The sequence below is a fragment of the Rana temporaria genome, chromosome 11 (genome assembly GCF_905171775.1).
Source record: "Rana temporaria chromosome 11, aRanTem1.1, whole genome shotgun sequence".
In the NCBI taxonomy this organism is placed as follows: domain Eukaryota; kingdom Metazoa; phylum Chordata; class Amphibia; order Anura; family Ranidae; genus Rana; species Rana temporaria.
The window spans coordinates 12303031-12317691 of NC_053499.1; the positions used below are offsets into that span (position 1 = coordinate 12303031).

General features: G+C 47.8%; 1 protein-coding gene across 1 annotated transcript in view; it reads right to left on the bottom strand.

Annotated features, from left to right (window-relative positions):
• Positions 1–1702: 1702 nt before the first annotated feature.
• Positions 1703–14661, bottom strand: part of ALX4 (ALX homeobox 4) — a 119902-nt gene continuing 106943 nt past the window's right edge. Inside the window, exons 3-4 of the mRNA XM_040328054.1 lie at positions 13506–13634; positions 1703–2745 (exon numbers count right to left, since the gene is read on the bottom strand). Coding sequence (XP_040183988.1) covers positions 2422–2745; positions 13506–13634 — 453 coding nt within the window. The 3' untranslated portion in view covers positions 1703–2421. The remainder of the gene's footprint in view (positions 2746–13505; positions 13635–14661) is intronic.

The following is a 14661-nucleotide window of genomic DNA, read 5'->3' on the forward strand; positions in this document are numbered from 1 at the left end:
GGAACGCCCACTCCCGCGGGAGCCACTACCCGGAAGCCGGCGGGGAAAATAGCGATACGCCGGTATGTACGGCAAAAAAAAAAAACATCAGCGTACTGTCAGTCGAGAGTGAGCACAATGTAATGTTAGAAAATTGTTTTTAGGGTGAACCTCCGCTTTAAGAACTTCAAGATCAAGGGCCATCACCGAACTTTCAAGATCCATGTGTAGACTTTGTACACATCTTCAGCTCTTAGATCCCTCCCCAAGGGGTATCCCGTTTTTGGTTGAAGGAGGTATTGTCTCAATCTGATTGTCCTCCTGATATAACCTGAATCTAGTGCCTCGTTTACACCTATTGTGGACCGGGACAAAGCAGGTGAATCTACGTTGTTGAGACACCGACAGCAAAGCAAGCAAAATCTTGGTTCTGATTCACCTCCTACTTCATCCAAAACGAAAAAAATAAAGTTTTGGCTATACAGTGGAACCTCGGATTACGAGCATAATCCATTCCAGGAGAATTCTCGTAATCCAAAGCACTCGCAATTCGAGAATTCTCGTAATATCAAAGCGAGTTTCCCCATAGAAGTCAATGGGAACGAAAATAATTTGTTCCGCGTTGACTTCAGTGGCATGCAATACCGCATGTGGCCAGAGGTGAGGGGGGCGCCGGAGAGCCTCGGAAAGACCCGAGGACAGCTCGGCTGACCTCAGAAACCCTTGGAAAGGCTCAGAAACACTTAGGTAGATTCAGTAAGAGTTAGGCCGACTTATCAGTAGATAAGTCAACCTAACTCAGAATCTGCGCCGACCTATGTTTAAGCGTATGCTCAAACAGAGATACGCTTAAACATATCTAAGATAGGACGGCTTGCGCCGTCCTATCTTAGATTGCAATATTTCGGATGGCCGCTAGGTGGCGCTTCCACTGCGGTCGGCGTAGAATATGTAAATGAGGAGATACGCCGATTCACGAACGTACGCCCGGCCGCCGCAGTAGTTTTACGCAGTTTCCGTAACGCATTACAGGCCTAAAGTTATTCTATCTATTAGGTGGAATAACAATGTTAAAGTATGGCCGCCGTTCCCGCCGCGAGATTCGTTTTTTTTTACGTCGTTTGCGTAAGTCGTCCGCGAATCGGGATTTACGTCGTTTACGTCCACGTCTAAATCAATAGGCCCGTGCGGCGTACTTAGCCGCAATGCACCCTGGGAAATGTAGGCGCCCGGCGCATGCGCAGTTGAATAAAAACGTAAAAAACGTGAGGTCAAGCCTCATTACCATCAAACACGCCCCCCTCCAAGACATTTGAATTCGGCGCCCTTACGCCCGCCCGCTTTAGGCTACGCCGCCGTATATTAGCAGGCAAGTACATTGAGAATCATGTACTTGCCTAGCTAACTTACGGCGGCGTAGCCTAAACAGGCTAAGCTACGCCGCCGCAAGTTTTAGCCTTCGTACCTGAATCTACCTGAGTATTTCCGAACGGCTCGGCTCGGGTTCAGCTCGGCTCCGGCGCCCCCGCACCTCAGGCAAAATGCGGAACTGCAGGACCCATTAGCTTTAATTCTGAGACAACACTCGCAAACCGAGTCAGATTTTTTTTTTAAAAGTTGCCCGTCATTCAAAATGCTCGTTAACCGCGTTACTCGTAAACCGAGGTTCCACTGCACAATTTTTAAAAGACAAAAAAAAACAAAAGCACAATTTTACAGGAGAAACTTAGTTGACTTAAACTGATACATTTATTACAACTGCCGTCTTATGTCTATAGGTAGGCTGAGTGATTTTTCACACTTTATGAGAGTGGAATTGGGATGAGCGAAACGGAGATCAAATGAACTGCACCCCCTCCCACTGCTGAGACACAACAACAAAAACCGCAAAGCAATCCAATACCCCAACTGTTACAAACAAGAAAGCAAAACACACTTCTTTAGGGTCTGCGTGACTTTGGCAGCGACATCCCACCCAGCCTGAAGCCTCTTTAAAAAAATATGTAACCCCCCTAAGGCACTTTCCAGCCTGGCCTGAACACCAATCCGGGCAGCATCTCAGCCCGCCAGTGCTGTTTGGTTCGGTTGTGCGACGCCTGCAATGGCCGAAACAGGAGTCGTCTGATGCCTCGAAGGAGATGACGGGTTTCTGAATGGTTTACCGCCATGCCATAACGGTAAGAGATCCCTGATCGTTAACTTATTTTTTTCACCCGGATTCTCAGTGAATTTGAGCCACGCTCAGTCTCTATCTGGTGAAAACCATTTTTGTAGCAATCCCAGCGTTTATTTTTTTATTTATTTTTCTTGGAAGCGGACATCTCAAACGTTGCAGGGTTAGCTTCTAGTCCTTGGGAAACTAAGTAGCGGGCGCCCCCATGATATTCCGCCAGTGTGCGGCATGAGGGCCGGAGTAGTGTCAGTGTTTGGCGGGCAGCGCTGTCATGTGGCCCAAGACATGGCGGCGCTGTGTTCCTTGGCCTTCATCCTGAGCGCCGCGATGCTGGAGCTCTTGCGGTCGGGCTCAGTGTTCAAGTCGTACCCGTTTATGCCGGGCGCCATGGCGGCGGCGCTGAAGAGGCCGCTCATGTGCGTCTGGCTGACGTGAGATCCGGGGCCCGGGACGCTGAGGAACTCCGAGACTCCCCCGGCGGAGTGCGGGTGGGTGTGCGGGGACATGCAGGAGGAGACGGTGTCGCACGGTACCACGCAGGCTGGGACTGGGGAGCCGCCGCCGTTGTTTCCAATCCAGGACGGGTTCTGAATCTGCAGGAAAAGGAGAGATAAAAAAATGTGTAAGAAAACAATGAAAAGAAAAAAATATTTTCATTTTTTTTAAATACCCCCTTCTGTAAAAAAAAAAAAAGCCTAGCAGCACTTTACCACTACACGCTCCAGTACTACCCAACATGTTTCAGTGCAACCCGCTTCCTGGGAGCCTAGGGCATCAAGGAGAAGCCCCCTTGGGTGAGTCATCAAGGCCCTTTACTCACAGGAGCATGCTGTAGAGAACAGTACCATGTTATTACAATTTGCCATTCTCTGAAGTGTTCAGGACCCGCCCGAGGAAGACGAGGAGAAAGGGGACCCTTGGTGTCACATTTTTTTTGGAAACATAATGTAGGTGAGGGATCTCCATGAAGGGGTGTGATCAGCATGGTCAACAGTGCTTTTGGACCAAACCTACCGAGTGAAAGAGTTCCTCAGGGGAGGGGGCAGGCAGAGCTTTAAACTTGGAATTAGACCACACCTACCAAGCGAAAAAGTTCCTATGGGGAGGGGGCAGGCAGAGCTTTACACTTGGAATTGGACCACACCTACCAAGTGAAGGAGTTCCACGGGGAGGGGGGCAGACAGAGCTTTAAACTTGGAATTGGACAACACCTAACAAGTGAGGGAACTTCCTGGGATAAGTGGGCAGGGAGTGCTTTAACCCTGAAATTGGTCCACACCTACTAAGTGATGGAGCTCCTTTGGGGAGGGGGCAGGAAGAGCTTTTGTCCTGGAAGTAGGCTACGCTTACCAAGTGAGGGAACTCCTTGGCAGAAGAGAGGGGGCAAGAAGTGCTTTAATCCTGGAATTTGATCACACATACCAAGTTAAGGAGGTCTTTGGGGGAGGGGGCAGGCAGAGCTTTACACTTGGAATTGGACCACACCTACCAAGTGAAGGAGTTCCTTGGGGAGGGGGGCATGCAGCGCTTTAAAATTTGGAATTGGACCACACCTACCATGTGAAAAAGTTCCTCAGGGGAGAGGACAGGCAGCATTTTAACCCTGGAATTAAGCCACGCCTACCAAGTGAGGGAACCCTTTGGGCGAGGGGGAAGGAAGTGCTTTAACCCTGGAACTGGGCCACACCTAACAAGTGAGGGAACTTCCTGGGATAAGGGAGCAAGAAGTGCTTTAACCTTGGAATTAGGCCCCACCTACCAAGTGAGGGAACTTCCTGGGATAGGTGGGCAGGAAGTGCTTTAACCCTGGAATTAGGCCCCACCTACCATGTGAGGGAGTTCCTTGGGGGAAGGAGCAGGAAGAGCTTTCATCCTGGTATTAGGCTACGCTTACCACGTGAGGGAACTCCTTGGGAGAGGGGGCAAGAAGTGCTTTAATCCTGGAATTGGGCCACACCCTACCAAGTGATGGAGTTCTTTGGGGGGGGGGGGGGCAGGAAAAGCTTTTATCCTGGAATTAGACTATGCTTACCAAGCAAAGGAGTTCCTTGGGGGAGGGGACAGACAGCTCTTTAAACCTGGAAATAGTGCACCCTTCGCAATTGCTGAGCTTCCACGGCAGAGAAAGGAAGCAGAAGGATCTGCATTCCAGGGAGTGCACAAAGGTCAGCAGCAAGGTCACATGATATGCACCCTGTTCATTTTGTGCTTACATCGAACAGAGCACCATAGCAATCTCCACTGGGCAGACAAAAAAAACTATGGGGCAGATCCACATACATCTGCGCTGGGCGCAGCGTAACTAAGATACGCTACGCCGCTGTAACTTACTTTGAGTTGGTTTGAATCCTCAACGAATCCGCGCCATAAGTTACGGCGGCGTAGCGTATCTCTCGCGGCGTAAGGGCGCGGATTTCAAATTCGGCGGGTAAGGGGCGTGTTTCATTTAAATGAAGCGCGTCCCTGCGCCGAACGAACTGCGCATGCGCCATCCGTAAAAACTCCCAGGGTGCATTGCTCCAAATGACGTTGGTTTCGACGTGAACGTAAATGGTGTCCAGCCCCATTCACAGACGACTTACACAAACGACGTAAAATTTTCAAAATTATACGCGGGAACGACGGCCATACTTAACATTGAGTACGCCACCAGATAGCAGCTTTAACTATACGCCGGAAAAAGCCGAACGGAAACAACGTAAAAGAATGCGACGGCTGCTCGTACGTTCGTGGATCATCGGAAATAGCTCATTTGCATACCCAACGCGGATTACGATGGGAACGCCACCCAGCAGACGCCGAAAAATTGCATCTTAGATCCGACGGCGTACGAAGACGTACGCCTGTCGGATCTAGCCGAGATGCCGTCGTATCTTGTTTTGAGGATTCAAAACAAAGATACGACGCGGGAATTTTGAAATTACGCCGGCGTATCAGTAGATACGCCGGCGTAATTTCTTTGTGGATCTGCCCCTATTTATTTCAATTCTTTCAATCAATCTTAGGCTGCAATCTCCCGCTGGCCGATAGGTGGCGCTTCCGTTTGTATACGCGACGAATATGCAAATGAGGAGATCCGCCGATTCAGAAACGAACGTCCGCCCGTCGCTTTTTTTTTTTACGCCGTTTGCGTTCGGCTTTTTCCGGCGGATAGTTACCCCTGCTATATGCGGCGTATCCTATGTTAAGTATGGCCGTCGTTCCCGCGCCGAGTTTTGAATTTTTACGTCAATTGCGTAAGTCGATTCAGAATACGGCCGGACGCAAGTTACGCTCACGCCGAAACCAATGACGTCCTAGCGACGTCATTTGGAGCAATGCACGCTGGGAAATTTAGCCGGCGGCGCATGCGCAGTTAAATCGGCGCGGGGACGCGCCTGATTTAAATAGTACACTCCCCCTAGCCGCAGAATGAATTTCAAAAAAACGTTCAACAATAACTGAATATGCGTTTTCAGCGAAAACACCAGCGCCGTACTTCCCCTTCAAGAGGATTCAGATTTTAAAGTTATGATGAATGTTTCCTGACTACTCCCGGCTGTCAAATATCCCTTTCCTCCGAGCCCCTGTACGAATAATTCCGAGTCAGACGATTTGGAGGCTCCTGTTATAAGCCCAAAGGTGAATTTTTCATCCATAATAGGCGTAGCGGCGAAGCGCGCGGCTAAGGCAGAGCACACCACCTCCTGATTTCCCATGTCACTGACGGATTACTTAGCGCAGTCCCGGCATTCCACAGGGAGTGCGTCTAGGCAGCCATCATTAATATTCCCCTTCTCTACTGGGGATCCTTCATCTTTTATCATGTGCTGTGAAAGCAGAAAAAAAATGTATATTTTTTTCATTTATGAATCTAAAGAACTTCAAGTGTATCTAAACCCAAGAACCAGTCCTTAGATGTGGTGGCCGCATTCGTTTTCTTTTTTCAGGCTTTTTTTGATCCTGCCAGTAACACACTTCTTGTCCTAGGCTGCTTGCTCCTGATTAGCACTACAAAACACCATGGGCTAGATTCAGGTATCTGCGCCTGATCTTACGGCGGCGCAGCGTATCGTATTTACGCTACGCCGCCGCAACTTACAGGAGCAAGTGCAGTATTCACAAAGCACTTGCTCCGTAAGTTGCGGCGGCGTAGCGTAAATGGGGCCGGCGTAAGCGCGCGAAATTCAAATGTGTAAGGGTGTTTTATGTTAATGTGTGTTGACCTGACGTGATTGACGTTTTGTACGAACGGCGCATGCGCCGTCCGTGTACATATCCCAGTGTGCATTGCTCCAAATGACGTTGCAAGGACGTCATTGGTTTCAACTTGAACGTAAATTACGTCCAGCCCTATTCGCGAACGACTTACGCAAACAACGTAAAAAATTCAAAAATCGAAGCGGGAACGACGTCCATACTGAACATTGAGTGCGCCTCATAGAAGCAGGCACAACGTTACGCCGAAAAAGCCTTACGCAAACTACGTAAGAAACGAACGCCGGGCGCACGTACGTTTGTGAATCGACGTAACTAGGTGATTTGCATATTCTAAGCCGAAAACAACGGAAGCGCCAACTAGCGGCCAGCGTGAGAATGCACCCTAAGATACGACAGCGTAATAGAATTACGCCAGTCGGATCTTATGCTAATGTCGGCATATCTAGCTTTCTGAATACAGAAAGTAGAAACGCCGGTGCAGCTTTGAATTTACGCGGCGTATCTATGGATACGCCGGCATAATTCTTTGCTGAATCTAGCCCCTCCTCTTCTGCTCATCTCCGTAAGGAGGAACTCCACCCAGATATGGAGGAAAGCAGCTAAATGATGCTGGACGCCCTCCATCTAGGAAATGAGGAAGGCTCTCAATGACTTCTAATGTGAGAAGCTCACAGTGTGCAATGAAATCAGAGTAAGCCATTTCAGTCCGGGGGAGGAGCCGATACAAGGAGGTGGTCAGATTTAGGGGCCCTTTCACACTGGTGCGCTAAAAAATACGCCTTTCCAGAGTGAAAAAAGTGTATCAAAATGATTCCCCTCAAGGACTTCGGATGGGTGGCCCATGCAGGCAAAACAAGGTACAGTGGAACCTCGGATTACGAGTATAATCCGTTCCAGGAGAATGCTCGTAATCCAAAGCACTCGCATATCAAAGCGAGTTTCCCCATTGAAGTCAATGGAAACGAAAATAATTACTTCAATGAGATGCAATACCGCATACGGCCAGAGGCGGGGGAGGCGCCGGAGAGCCTTGGAAACGTCCGAAAAGGCCCGAGGACACCTCGGCTGACCTCGGCAAACCTCAGAAAGACTTTGTTCCCAAGATTTGCAGAGGTCAGATTAAGCACTGTGAGACATTGTGAAACGCGTCAGCTTCTGTTCTAATTTTTGCTGTGGCATATATTTTTTGTGACCAGTTTTAATAAAAGGAACGTTTTTTGGAGTGCGGCTGTCCAAGTTTTCCTCTATTTTTGCACCTACTATTTAATCTTCTCAGTTGCTGGACGGGCTATTTTGGTGTCACCAGGACAGGAAATACAGGAAATCTTCTGAACAGAGACAGAGACAAGAAAAACAGCGGCCCGGATTCACAAACAAGATACGACGACGTATCTCCTGATACGCCGTCATATCTCTGAGTGCGGGCCGTCGTATCTATGCGCCTGATTCAGAGAATCAGTTACGCATAGATATCCCTAAGATCCGACTGGTGTAAGTGTCTTACACCGTCGTATCTCAGGCTGCATATTTACGCTGGCCGCTAGGTGGCGCTTCCCTATAGTTACGCGAGGAATATGCAATTGAGGTATTTACGCCGATTCAGAAACGTACGGCCCGCCCGCGCATTTTTTTACGTCGTTTACGTTAGGCTTTTTTCGGCGTATAGTTACCCCTGCTATATGAGGCGTAGCTAATGTTAAGTATGGCCGTCGTTCCCGCGCCGAGTTTTGAAAATTTTACGCCGTTTACGTAAGTCGTTCGCGAATGGGGCTGAACGTCATTTACGTTCACGTCGAATCCAATACGTCCTTGCGGCGTACTTTGGAGCAATGCACACTGGGATGTTTTTTACGGACGGCGCATGCGCCGTTCAAAAAAAAAACTTCAAAAACGCGGGGTCAAGTAAAATTGAAATAAAACACGCCCCCAACATCCCCATTTTAATTTGGCGGGCTTACGCCGCAACACATACGTTACGCCGCCGTAACTAAGGGCGAAATTTCTTTCTGCATACGGAACTTGCGCCCAAAGTTACAGCGGCGTAACGTATCGGAGATACGTTACGCCCGCAGAAAGATGCGCTCATCTTTCTGAATCCGGGCCAGCGAGTCTAATCTTTCCTCATCTCTCCAAATCTAAAAAGAAAATGTGTCCGGAGTTCCACTTTAACTGGTTGACTTTTATGATAACGTCCCCTCCTCATTACAGAACAACCTCCTCTTTGTACTCAGGATTTCTTCTTTAATATTTACAGGATCCGAGCGACTGGCGATGTAAATTAATGAGAGCCTATTAAGTCCGCGTTGGCCTTTCTTCTCGGCGTTCTCTGCCACTCAGTGTCCCCGGAATTCACATCTTCGTCTGATTGGTAGAATACATTAAGGAGTGTAACTGGAAACCATGAATTTCCCTGAAATCCGCTCCATTATAATAATACGGCCTGGAATGACCCCCAAGGCACCTCGCGGACAGCGAGACCACAGAAAACGTTTAATGCACTTTGTGGGGGTTGCAGGGAAACAATACAAAAGAAAAACGTTTTACTTTATAATATAACAAAGCCAGGGAAAGGACAATAAAAAGGGCCGGTCTACCAAAAAGTGATTTTTCACTTTGGGGGAAAATAAAATAAATATAGGTCTGGTGTCACCAGAGACACACCTCCGTCCCTGCCTATAGCGTCAAAAAATAAAAATTCGCCCTTGGGACTTTGAGTGAGGTGAGCACTATGGAGCCAATTTTATTGGCTCCATAGTGCTCACCTCTCTTTTTTCACTTTGGGGGGGGGGGGGGGCTGATGCTCACCTTCCCATCCAGTTATTACATTCTACATAATGGGAGCCCCCAACCTACTGACAATGACGGAGGGGTATCCCCGAATATTGGGATGTAAAGATCCAATTATCAATGGCCCAGATTCAAGAAGCAATTGCGCCTGTGTAACCATAGGTTACGCAGCGCAATTGCTTACTTGCTCCGGCGTTACGAATGCTCCTGATTCAGGAACATCGTAACGCCGACTGCAGCCTAAAATCTGCGTGGCATAAGGCTCTTATGCCACGCAGATTTTAGGCTGCATTCTTGCGATGACCGCTAGGGGGCGCTCCCATTGTGATCAGCGTATAGTATGCAAATTGCATACTAACACCGATTCACAATTGTTGCGCGGGCCCTGCGTACGCAAGTTACGTCGTTTCCGTACGTCGTGCTTAGCGTAAGGCTGCTCCTGCTAATAGCAGGCGCAGCCAATGCTATGGATACCCGTCGTTCCCGCGTCGCGACGTTCGAATTTTACGTCGTTTGCGTAAGTGAATCGTGAATGGCGCTGGACACCATTCACGTTCACTTTGAAGCAAATGACGTCCTTGCGACGTCATTTGCCGCAATGCACGTCGGGAAAGTTTCCTGATGGAGCATGCGCTTTACGATCGCCGCGGGAACGCGCCTAATTTAAATGATTCCCGCCCCCGGCGGGATCATTTACATTGCGTGCGCTTACGCCGGGCAATTTTGCCAGCGCGCCCTCGCAATTTACGGAGCTACTGCTCCGTGAATCGAGGGCAGCGGCGCAAATTTGCGGGGGCGCAGGGCAAAATCGTTGCCCTGTGCCTCCGCAAAAAAAGAGCAAATATCTTTGAATCTGGGCCAATGTTCCCAAGAGAAACAACAAGTCTAGTGGGGGGAACGGGGACTACCAAAAAGAGACACATCTAATACTGATAGATAGATAGATAGATAGATAGATAGATAGATAGATAGATAGATAGATAGATAGATAGATAGATAGATAGATAGATAGATAGATAGATAGATAGATAGATAGATAGATATATAGATAGATAGATCATAGATAGATAGATAGATAGATAGATAGATAGATAGATAGATAGATAGATAGATAGATAGATAATGGAGGCAGTAAAGTATCGGTGGATCAATAGATAAATAGATAGATTAATAGATAAATAGATAGAGGGAAGAATAGATAGATGGATAGACATAGAACAAGATAAATAGATAGATGATGGAGGGATAGATAGATAGATAGATAGATAGATAGATAGATAGATAGATAGATAGATAGATAGATAGATAGATAATGGAGGGAGTAAAGGATGGGTGGATGAATAGATAGATAGATAGATAGATAGACAGATAGATAGATAGATAGATAGATAGATAGATAGATAGATACAATAGACCAATAGAACTAAGAGATAAATGTGTAATTAATAGATGAGATGAATGTGTATGTGATCCTCTCTGGAAGGTAGGTGTGCCCCCTTCCCCTGGTGGGTCCTGTCTTTGCCCACCATCTCCCCGTCTGTCTGTCTGGGGTTCATATTTCACAGATGGCCCCCCCATCCTGGAGGAGGGAGTGGAGGGGAGTTTGCGGAATGCAGGAGGACCAGGCTCCAGATGTGGATGGAAGAACAGAGCTCTCCTGCTCATCAAGCATCTGACCTCTCCTCCTCCTCCTCCCGCTGCTCCAGCTCATTCTTCTCCCCTGACTCCTCTCTGACTGCCTGGTGATGAAATGAAGAAATGGTCGGGATGTCAGGAGTTGGGGAAATGTCATCCTGACTCACCAGCCGCTCTCGGTGATGCCAGCCCTTCATAAAGCACACCTACATCAAAGTGGAGGCTTCCATCATTTGTTTCCTAATCCGGCCATCTGTTACATACAGTTATTTGTGATTTATTTACAGCTTTTTCTTGTATTATGTCAATATATTATTTATTTTATGGATCTGCCTACAATCACATGACTGGGGTTTTGGCATAGGTCACATGTCGGTTGTGCCAAGTTAGACTTTGTGACATTTCCTAAAGTTTGGCATTAACTTTCCTATGTTACAGGTTGGTGGGAGTGAGATTATCAGTGGGTACTGGTTACATGCCGCCTCTACATCTGACCCAGTAGATGGATGCCAGTTTCTTGTATCTCTATTTGGCTCTCTGTCTCTGAATCTGGCTCAATAGATTGGCCATGGGTTCAAGTTGTCTCTCTAGGTGGCCCAGTAGATAGGTGAAACTTTCTTTTTGAATCCCTATATGGCTCACAAGATCCTGGTTGCCTGCTGTCCCTGTATCTACCTCGGTAGAGTGGTTCTGGTCACATGCTGACTCTCTATCTGACATGTTGCTTGTCTATCTGGCTCAGTAGAATAGGTCCTGATCAGGGGCAGACTGACAACTCATAGGGGCCCTCGGGCAATAGGAGATTATGGGGCCCCCGGGAAGTAGGAGATTATGGGGCACCCGGGGCAATAGGAGATTATGGGGCCCCCGGGCAACAGGAGATTATGGGGCAACACAGTACTGTATATACACACACACTTACAGTATACACACACAGTATACATACACACACACACAGTATACATACACACACTGAGAAGGTACCGGAGAGGCGGGGCAGCTATAATCTTGGGATTTTTAGACCAAAAGGATGTCGATAAGGAACATTTCAGGGACAGATGTAAAAAAACACAGATTTTTACATACTGTCCCTGGTTTTACTGAGGCTGGCAACCCTGATGGGGCCCCCTAGTGGCATGGGGCCCTCGGGCAGTGCCGAGTGCCCGAATGGTCAGTCCGCTCCTGGTCCTGATACATGCCACCTCTCTATCTGGCGCACTAGATAAATGCTGCCTCTAGATCTGACTCAGTATATGGGTGCCAGTTACTCGTTGCATCTCTGTCTGGCTCATTAGACATACCTGCTGACTCTCTGTCTGGTATGTTGCTCATTAGACACATCTTAGTTACATGCTGTCTATGTATCTGGATCAGTATGTTGGTCCAGGTTACGGGTACTGGTACTGGGCAGGGATGGACTGGCCATTGGGACTACAGTGAGTTTCCCGGTGGGCCGATGGCTCAGTGGGCCGGCTTCAGTGACAGTGGACCGCCACCCCCCCTCCGCTCCTCTGTCTCTCCCTTCCCACAGCGCTCACCTGGTGGGGAACAAAGAAGCATGGGGAGGACTAGAGGAGCAGGGATGTCGACAGAGGAGCATAGGGGAGGGGTCAGACAGCTCACTCAACACCTATGACCTGGGAGTTTCTCCCTTCTGCCTAATCTTGTCCCATAAGGGAGGGCACTGAACTGATTCTTTGCCCTGGGTGAAATAATGTCTAGCTTCCCCACTGGTACTGCCTATAAGAGTACCAGTACCAACCGTTCTACTCTAATAAAGTAGTGAAGGGGGAGAGGGGGTGTGGGTGGCTGAGGGGGGGGGGGTGCGGGAGTTGTCCGGCCACCATGGGAGAGACCTGTCAAAGTGGGCCAGTCTGGATGAAGTCCAGGGCCAAATTTCTGTCCCAGTCCAGCCCTGGTACTGGGCCCAGTAGATGGGTGCCACTTTCTTGTTGCATTCCTACATGGCTCACTAGATAGGACCTAATTACCCGCTGTTTCCTGTTGGATACATGTTGCCTTCATACCTTGTTCGGGAGACAGGAGCTGGTTACAACATGGGAGTTATTTACATGCTGCCTCTTTATCTGGCTTAGTAGCTAAGTACTGGTTAGAAGTTACACCTTTTTCCAGCTTACTACCTAGGTCAACCTTTCTCAACACAGAATAACCCTTAAAATAACTTTTCAATCCCAGGGAACCCCTGCTAATAATCTACAACTCATGATATGTTAGTGTGATGGTCATTGTGAAGGATGGTCCTTACTCTGGAATTTGGGAAGAATTACCCCTTATGCCCCCTACACACGATCAGGCTTTTGCCCGGCCAAATCACATCGGAATTCCGACGGAATTCCATCGGCGTAAAATAGAACACGTTCTATATCTAAACTCCGATGGAATTCATCTGAATTTTCGATGAAAAAACTCAGATGGGGCTACACACAATCGGAATATCTGATGAAAAAAGTCTGTCTGACTTTATCCATCGGAAATTCCGATCGTGTGTACAAGACATTACAGATAGCTAAAAAGATCAATGGTGTCAGTGGAAACTTATCTTAAAATCGGAAATTGCTCATTGCTCTGGAACCTCTATTAATTTGTGGAAGAACCCTAAGGTCCCATGGAACCATGGTTGAGAAACCCTGATCTAGGCGTTGACTACCTCTGTTGGTAAATGTTGTTTTCATGAACAACACACGGAAGAATAGAAGGAAACATGAATTACCTGGGCATAGTTTTCAGCTCGGGTCAGTAGTGGCAGCTCGTAGGCAGAAGAGAAGTGAGTTCGTACTTGTTGCATTTGCCCAAACCTCTCTCTTTTCCTCCACTTTGCCCTTCGATTCTGGAACCACACCTAGGAGACACAACGACGACACATAGGTCAGTTCTATGACTGTTGCAGATGCCTTCCACCAAGAACTTAGGTTTTGTGTGGGCACGGATGTTGAGACTTTAAAATCTTAAAGCACCATAGACTTTTATAAGGCTGGGTCTTGGGGCTGGATATAAATGAGAATTTGTGGGACCCAAGGCTGAAGATGATCCCATTGATGCCTATGAAGATGTATCCCGAGCCCGGTGACTATCCCAAAGAACTCTACGGAGCTGTAATGCCCAGTCACATGCAAGACAGTGAAGACTTACACCACTTAATATAAAAAAACAGAAGAGACTGAAGGGTCATTAGATGGAGGTAAGTATGCATCTCTGGAATGGGAGGGGTGGGTTAGGTTAGTTCAGAGAAGGGGCAAAAAAGAAAAGTAAACTTTGTTTATGGTGAACTTTTCGTTTAAGGCAGCCATTAGTTGCTACATGGGTTGCTAAAGGGTTTCCTGAGCAGTGACTGAGTGACCTACCATTTGATGGTCTTTGCAAAGTTCCAAGGCCAAGACCACTTGGCAGAGCCAGTAGCATGGCACCAATGATCTTTTTAGCTGTCTGTTAGAGTGGAATCTGCCCATCATTGTAAGGTGGGATGGTGAGGGCATTTTCCCACTAACCCCCAATAAACTGGTGTTAACAGGGGTTCCCCAGACATCTGAAAATAGTCAAGGTTTCCTTTGGAGAGAAAAAAGGTTGAGAAAGGCTGGTTTAAGGGATGGCTTCAGTAGGCAAAGTTGACACAGGTTTTGTAGACCAGCCTTTCTCAACCTGCTAAAATAATTTTCAGATCTTGGGGGAAACTTAATAACAACAATTTATTAGGGCTCATGGGTAAAAATGCCCCTACAAAGGTGGTCAAAATGCTAACCTTACAGACAGCTAAAAGGATAATTGGTGCCATGTTGCTGGCTTTGCCAGGTGACTTTGGCTCTGCAACTATTGCAGGCACCATGAAATTGGAGGTCAATCAACCCCAGATCAAAGAAACCCTAGCAGGA